General features: G+C 64.5%; 1 protein-coding gene across 1 annotated transcript in view; it reads right to left on the bottom strand.

Moving 5' to 3' along the window:
- The window catches only part of LOC137460915 (sodium/iodide cotransporter-like), a 9,067-nt gene extending 2,494 nt beyond the window's left edge, over nt 1–6,573 (bottom strand). The window contains exons 1-10 of the mRNA XM_068170942.1: nt 6,021–6,573; nt 5,476–5,541; nt 4,491–4,542; nt 4,289–4,356; nt 4,050–4,204; nt 3,762–3,902; nt 2,811–2,856; nt 2,164–2,252; nt 1,951–2,063; nt 991–1,062 (exon numbers count right to left, since the gene is read on the bottom strand). Of these exons, the coding sequence (XP_068027043.1) occupies nt 991–1,062; nt 1,951–2,063; nt 2,164–2,252; nt 2,811–2,856; nt 3,762–3,902; nt 4,050–4,204; nt 4,289–4,356; nt 4,491–4,542; nt 5,476–5,541; nt 6,021–6,488 (1,270 nt within the window). The 5' untranslated portion in view covers nt 6,489–6,573. The remainder of the gene's footprint in view (nt 1–990; nt 1,063–1,950; nt 2,064–2,163; nt 2,253–2,810; nt 2,857–3,761; nt 3,903–4,049; nt 4,205–4,288; nt 4,357–4,490; nt 4,543–5,475; nt 5,542–6,020) is intronic.
- Nucleotides 6,574–8,024: the final 1,451 nt, after the last annotated feature.

Below are 8,024 nucleotides of genomic sequence, written 5' to 3'. Positions count from 1 at the left end.
AGCAGCCAGGCCCCCCAGGACCCCCTGTGGTAGAGGGAGAGGGGGGGTCCAAACAGCCTGGGGGGGAGCAGGACCCCTGGGGACCCTCACCCTAATCCCCCCCAAGACTCAAGTCTGTGCTGCACCCCCCAGCCCCTCCCCCCCTTCCTCCCCCCCCCCAAGACTCACCCCTGCACCCCCAGCCTGTCCCAGGACTGCAGGCTGAGCTGCACCCCCAAAGGCTGAGCCCCCCAAACCTCCCCCCCCGGGCCTCATCCCTGCACCCCCAGACCCCCACCCAAGATTCAAGGCTGAGCTGCACCCCCAAAATCCTCTCCCCCAGAACTCATTGTTTTGCTGGACCCCAAAACCTTCCCTCCCTGGGACTCAACTCTGCACCCCCAGCACCCCCAGACCCCTCCAGGCTCAGGGCTGTGCTGCACCCCCAAAAGCCCTTCCCGGGGACTCCAGTTCCCACCCAGGGACTCAGGACCCCCCCCCAGACCCTCCCCAAGGACTCAGGGCTGTGCTGCACCCCCAGACCCTCCCCAGCCTGGCCCTCATGCCCACACCGCCCTCCCCCCTCCCCAGCTCCCCTTCCTGTCCCCCCCCGGACTCACTCCGGTGCCGCAGCCTGGCACGAACATGCCCAGGACGAAGCCCCCCAGCAGGGGGCCGCTGATCACCCCCCATGACGGTGAAGGAGCCCTGGAAGGGCACCCGAAGTGTGCCAACCGCCCCCTCCTTGGCACGGGGGGGGGCACGGGGGATGGGGGAGGGTGGGGGAGCACGGAGGGGTGAGGAGGAGGAGGATGGAGCTTGGCACTGCCCCAGCCCCCTCGGCTCGCCTCCGGCTCAAGGGCTCTCCGGTGCCCAGCGGCGTGCGGCAGGGTCCTGCTCGGCTGGGCACAGCTGGGGGGCACCGGAGCGGGGGTGGGAGGGGGGAGGGGAGAGGCGGGGGGGAGGGGTCAGGGGGTGAGCAGGATGAGGCTGTGGGTGCTGGGGGCTCACCCTGCAGCACCCCCCCGCCCAGCAGCGATGCCAGGGCTGCCACCGTGATGCAGGAGGTGCCATAGAGGAGAGCTGTGGGCGAGAGGGGAGAGGCTCAGCGGCTTGGCACGGCACAGCAGGGCAGGGGGGGGGCACAGCATGGCACAGAATGGCACAGAATGGCATGGCATAGAGTGACACAGCATGGCACAGCACAGTGTACCTTGGTCTGGCACAGCTTGGCATTGGACTGGCATAGCATGGCACAGCATGGTATGGCCTGGCACAGCATGGCAGAGTGTGACAGAGTATGGCACAGCATGGCTGGCAGAGTGTGGCATGGCCTGACACAGTGTGGTACAACATGGCACAGCACAGCTTGGACACCACAGGATGGAGGAGTGTGGCACAGCATGGCCTGGCACAGGACAGGTCACACAGGATGGCATGGCATGGCATGGCATGGCACAGACTGAAGTGGCACAGTATAGCATGGAATGACATGGCAGAGCATGGCACAGGGGTGGTGTAGCATGGCATGGAATGCCAGGGGCACATCACAGGCTGGCATACCATGGCATGGCATGAGATGCCATGTTCCAGATCTGGTTAGCATGGCATGGCATGGCATGGCACAGCAGAGTCTGGAGGGGCAGGGCACAGCATGGCATGAGGGCAGGGGTAGTGTGGCATGGATTGACACAGCATGGCATGAGCTGGCATGGCACAGGATGGAGTAGCAAGGCATGGCACAGATGGCACTGCATGGCATGAGCTGGCATGGCACAGGATGGAGTAGCAAGGCATGGCACAGATGGCACTGCATGGCATGAGCTGGCATGGCACAGGGATGGGGTAGCAAGGCATGGCACAGATGGCACTGCATGGCACGAGCTGGCATGGCACAGGATGGGGGTAGCAAGGCATGGCACAGATGGCACTGCATGGCCTGGCCCAGCCCAGCCCCTGGTGCCCACTCACACAGCCCCTTGGAGATGAGTGCCAGTCGCTGTGGTGCCAGGCTGGGCAGCCTGGGTTTGAGCAGGTCCTCGAGGGTGACAGCAGCCATGGCATTGATGCTGGTGGAGGCGGTGCTGGGGCAGGGGCAGGTGGCACAGCTCAACCCCCAGTGCTCAGCTGAGGGTGGGTGGCATGGGGTGGGGGGGATGCCCCTCAGGGTGCCCCCAACCTCACCTGAGGGTCCCGCTGTAGGCACAGGCCAGGAACAGCCCTGGCACCCCTGGCGACGTCTGGAAGATGTCCAGGACCAGGTAGGGCATGTACTGGGGGGGGCAAAGCGGTTTGTGCCAGGCTTGAGGGGGGGGCACAGCGCCCCAGACCCAGAAACAGAGCTGAGATGGGCACCCAGGGGTCTCAATGGGCACCCAGGGCTGAGATGGGCACCCAGGGGTCTCAATGGGCACCCAGGGGTCTTGGTGGGCACCCAGGGCTGAGATGGGCACCCAGGGCAGAATTGAGCACCTGGGGGGTCTCAACAGGCATCCAGGGGTCTTGATGGGCATCCAGGGGTCTTGCTGGGCACCCAGAGGTCTTGCTGGGTACCCAAGGGTCTTGATGGGCACCCAGGGGTCTCAATGGGCACCCAAGGGTCTCACTGGGTACCCAAGGGTCTTGCTGGGTACCCAAGGGTCTCGCTGGGCACCCAGGGGCCTCAATGGGGCACCCAGGGGTCTCAATGGGCACCCAGAGGTCTCGCTGGGCACCCAGGGCTCAGCTGAGCAGCCTCAGATCTCGCTGGGCAGCCTAGGGGCCTCGGTGGGCACCCGTGGTGGGGGGTGTGTGTGGAGCTTGGTGCCCGGGGGTGGGGGGAGGCTGGGTACCTGGTCGGGAGCCGAGATGTAGCCGGCCAGGGAGGGGGTCACAGTGCTGGTAGAGGGCAAACATCACAAGGCCACAGAGCACTGCGCTGCCCACCACGCAGAACAGCCCCAGCTGGTTCACCAGCAGTGCCCTGCGGGGGGGGCAGCCAGCTGAGTGCAGCCCGGGGCGGGGGGGGGCCCAGGGGCCCTGCCAAGGTGCAGGGTTCAGGTAGGCTCCGTGCAGGGAGAAAGAAGCCCTGCGAGGGGCCCTGCCGGGGGGGCAAGGTCCGGGCAGGGTCCGAGGAAGGGGGCAGGGTCCCCACCGAGGGTCCGTGCAGGGAGCTGGGTGAGGGTGCAGGATTGGTGCAGGAGCTGTGCGAGGGTGCAGGATTGGTGCAGGTCCATGCAGGGGTGCAGGATTGGTGCAGGTCCATGCAAGAGGACAAGATTTGTGCAGGGGTAAAGGAGCTGTGCAAGGGTCCACGCAGGGGTGCCAGATCTGTGCAAGGGTGCAGGGTTCATGCAGGGTGCATTCAGTGCTGCAGGGTCCATGCAACATCCATGCAGGGGTTCAGGGTCCATGCAAGGTCCATGCAAGAGTACAGGGTCCCTGCAAGGTCCATGCAAGGGTGCAGGGTCCATGCAATATCCATGGAGTGGTGCAGGGTCCCTGCAGGGTCCATGCAGGGGTACAGGGTCCATGCAAGGTCCATGCAGGGGTGCAGGGTCCATGCAAAATCCATGGAGTGGTGCAGGGTCCATGCAAGGTCCATGCAGGGGTGCAGGGTCCATGCAACATCCATGGAGTGGTGCAGGGGCCACGACAGAACCTGAGGGGGGCCCTGCTGCCGTGCGGCCACCTCTCCCCTCCCTCCCCCCTCCCTTCCCCCTCCCCTGCCCCACTTCAAGAGCTGCTGCTCCCTCCCCCAGCCCCCGCGGGGCAGGATCCAGCGGATCCCCGGCGGGACTCACAGCCTGGCCTCCCGCTCGGTCCTGCAGGCCACGTAGCGCTGCACCTGGGCTTGGTTGACTCCGTACATGGAGAGCCAGACCAAGGTCCCCCCCACCAGGAAGGTCCACACCGTGTAGCGGCTCCGGGGGTCCAGGTTGAAGCTGGGCGGGGGGGGGAGAGCACAGGGCTACAGTGAGGAAGGAGGCAGGGGGGACGGGGGTGGGGGGGTGTGAGCTGGGGCACCCCAGGGGTTGGGGAGGAGGGGGAGGAGGAAGGGGGGGGGGGGAGGGGACACCAGCCCCACTAACTCTCCGAAGTTGAGCCTGGAGCCGTTGGCGGCGATGGTCAGCACGGCGCTGGGACCCCCCACCAGCAGCGCCCCCCGGATGATGACGGCCAGGAAGCCGGCGAGCATCACAAAGACCTGGAAGACGTCGGTCCAGATGACAGCCTTCATCCCGCCCTGCGGCAGACAGAGTCGGGGAACATTTGGGAACACCCCAGAGGACCTCCCCCCCCCTCCCCCGGCGCTCCGCTCCCCTCTCACTATGGTAGTGTAGAAGGTGCAGATGACCCCGGTGGAGAGCAGCGACGCCCAGATGTCCAAACCAGTCACTGAAGGAGAAGAGAAGGCGCTGGGCAGAGCCCCGGGGGCTGCCAACACCACCTGGGGTGGCACGGCGGGGGGGGGGAGGGGGCAGGTGTCCCCAAGGCAGAGGGGAAGCAGCCCCCGCCAGCCCCCACTGCACCTTGGTTGAGGATCAGGGCTGGGGCGTAGATGACGATCCCGGTGTAGAGCATCTGGGGGAAGAGGAGAGAGGGAGGGGATCAGTGACCCATGCCACCAGCACTGTGGGCATCCGTGGGCACCCGTGGGCACCGGGCAGGGGACAGCTGCCCATGGGGACAAGGACAAAGTGTAGTGGTGCTGCCCAAGCACAACGAGGGAGAGGTTTCCTTCCAAACAGGGCTCCCAGCAGGAGCTGCGTGCTCTGTGCCATGGAAAACACCCAGGGGGCTCAGTGGGCACCCAGAGGTCTCAATGGGCACCCAGGGCTGAGATGAGCACCTAAGGGTATTGATAGGCACCCAGGGGTCTCAATAGGCACCCAGAGGACTCGAGGGGCACCCAGGACTGAGCTGAGCACCCATAAGTCTCAATGGGCACCCAAGGCTGAGCTGAGCACCCACAAGTCTCAATGGGCACCCAGGGCTGAGATAGGCATCCAGGGGTCTCAATGGGCATCCAAGGACCTCAATGGGCACCCCGGGCTGAGATGAGCACCTAAGGATCTTGATAGGCACCCAGGGGTCTCAATAGGCACCCAGAGATCTTCATGGGCACCCAAGACTGGAATGGGTACCCAGAGAACTCAATGGACACCCAGGGCTGAGCTAAGCACCCAGAGGTCTCGATGGGCACTCAGAGCTCTGTCTTGACGAGCACCCGTCCCACCAGCACGGTAAGGCACCACGGGCACCGCGGGTACCGCGGGCACCGGGCAGGGCATGGCTGCCCGCGGCGCCAAGGACGCAGCGCGGTGGTGCTGCCCAAGCACAACAAGCCAGAGGACTGCACTGCAAACAGAGCTGCCGGCAGGAGCTCTCTGCTCCGAGCCATGCAAAACACAAGCCCCGGGAAATCACGAGGAGGCTTCCCAAGGATCCAGCGCCCGACCCCTTGCCCCACGTCCCCGCTGCCCCCATCCCACCCCCTGCCCCGCGGGCACCCACCGTGGCCACCACATACTGCAGGGTTCCGCACAGCCTTACGCTCCTGCTGAACCTCCGCTCCAGGTACTGCGGACAAAAAGGGGCAGCTCCTTGGGACCGTCCCAGCGCTCGGAGCAGGATGGGCAGCTGCTTGGGACCAACCCAGCGCTCGGAGCAGGATGGGCAGCTCCTTGGGACCGTCCCAGCGCTCGGAGCAGGATGGGCAGTCCCTTGGGACCGTCCCAGCGCTCGGAGCAGGATGAGCAGCTGCTTGGGATCATCCCAGCGCCCGGAGCAGGATGGGCAGCTGCTTGGGATCATCCCAGCGCCCGGAGCAGGATGGGCAGATGCTTGGGATCATCCCAGCGCCCGGAGCAGGATGGGCAGATGCTTGGGACCGTCCCGGCGCTCGGAGCAGGATGGGCAGCTCCTTGGGACCGTCCCAGCGCTCGGAGCAGGATGGGCAGCTGCTTGGGACCGTCCCAGCGCCCGGAGCAGGATGGGCAGCTCCTTGGGACCGTCCCAACCCGCGGAGCAGGATGTGTGTGCCCCCACCCCATGCCCACCTCATAGGTGCTGGTGAGCCCCAGGCGGTAGAAGACAGGGAGGAAGAGGTGGGAGGTGAGGAAGGTGTTGAGCAGCTGCCCAAAGCACATCCAGAGGAATTTGGCTCCGTAGCGGTAGGACTCCGCCGGCACCCCCAGCACCTGGATGGCCGACATGAAGCTGGCAGAGAGCGAGAGCCCCACGGGCAGAGCCGACATCCGGCGCCCCCCCGTGAAGAAATCCTCCGTGGTTTGCTGGCCGCCCTTGGCCAGGCCGTGGAAGAGGCCAATGCCGGTGGAGATCAGCAGCATGAGGCTGAAGACTCCGTAGTCCCAGAGGCTGAAGGTGAGGCTCGCCGGCATCGGCGCCTCCGGGCTCCCCGCCGCGGCCAGCGTGAGGAGCTGGGGAAAGAGGGGAGGGGGACAGCTGGGGGCGGGATATGGCACAGAGGGGATGTGGCACGGCACGGGAAGGGCACGGCTGGGCATGGCACGGCACAGGCACGGCGGCTCTGGAGCCTCTGAGGGGGAGGAAACTGGAGAGGGAGGAAACTCCCTGCACTTAGCAACTGGTGTTGGGTGCACAGCAGAAAGGATGGAGCGTGGGGAGGGTGGCTCCCATCCCATCCCATCCCATCCCATCCCATCCCATCCCATCCCATCCCATCCCATCCCATCCCTCTTGTTCTGTCGCATCCCATTCCATCCCAAACATCCTCTCCCATCCTGTCCCATCCCATCCCTCCCATCTCATCCCATCTTAATTCCATCAATCCCATCCCATCCATTCTGCTCTATCCCATCCCAGTCCCCAGGCAGGTCTGTGCCCAGTGCTAGGCTGTAGAAGGGGACAGCCTGAGCTCATCAACTAAACCCAACCCAACCAAACCCAACCCAACCCAACCCAACCCAACCAAACCCAACAAATCCAAACCAAACAAAATCAACCCAAACCCAATCTAGCCAAACCAACCAAACCCAACTCAAACCAACCAAACCCAACCCAACCAAACCCAGCCAAATGAGACCAAACCCAGCCCAACCAAACCCAACCAAATGAGACCCAACCCAATCAACCCAACCAAACCCACCCAATCAAAGCCAATCCAACCCAACCAAACCAAATCAAACCAAACCCAACCCAAACCAACAAAATCAAACCAAAATTAATCTAGCCAAACCAACCCAATCCAACCAAACCCAACCAAATGAGACCAAACCCAACCAAACCAAACCCAACCAAACCCAATCTAACCAAACTCAACACAATGAGACCAAATCCAACCCAATGAGACCAAACCCAACCCAACCAAACCCAACCCAACCAAACCAAATCCAGCCAAACCCAACCCAACCAAACCCAATCCAACCAAACCAAACCCAACCCAACCCAACCCAACCTGACCATATCAAACCAAGCAAAATCCAACCCAACCCAAATCAAACGAACCTCTCCCCAAACCACCCAACCCCATCCCAACTAAACCAAGTCCAACCCAACCCAACCTTCACCAGGACCATGCCACTTGTTTGGCCAGCAAGGATCTGGTGCCTCAGGGGGGTCAAAGGAGACCTGGAGGGTGCCCAGGGGTCCACAGGACCAAACCAAACCTTCACCAGGACCACGCTGCTCGTTTGTCCAGCAAGGAGCCAGTGCCGCGGGGGGAGGAGGGGTCGGAGGAGAGCCGGGAGGGGTCCCCGGGGAGCCTGGGGGGCAGGTGGCAGCCTCCGCGGTGTCCTCAGTGGGTGTGGAGGTGACCGTGCGGGAGGGGACTGGCTGTGCCCTGAGCTCCTGCAGCCCGGGGGCGGGCGGGAGGTTGAAGGACGTCGGGGAGGGACCCTCGGCGGGGCGGCCGGAGCGGTCGGGGGCCGGCCGGGGCCGTCGGAGGCCGGAGCCGTAACCCCTTCCCTCCCGCACCGGCACCGGCACCAGCACCGGCACCGGCAGCGGCTGGGCTCAGGCCACCGCTAGCGGCGGCGCCACAGCAGCCAGCAGCCCCAGCACAGGGCTGGCAGGGTGGCTAC

This window comes from Melanerpes formicivorus, unplaced genomic scaffold (assembly GCF_026170545.1).
Source record: "Melanerpes formicivorus ecotype bairdi unplaced genomic scaffold, bMelFor1.0.p_v2 SCAF_902, whole genome shotgun sequence".
NCBI classification, from domain to species: domain Eukaryota; kingdom Metazoa; phylum Chordata; class Aves; order Piciformes; family Picidae; genus Melanerpes; species Melanerpes formicivorus.
This window is presented reverse-complemented; position numbering and strand designations above follow the sequence as displayed.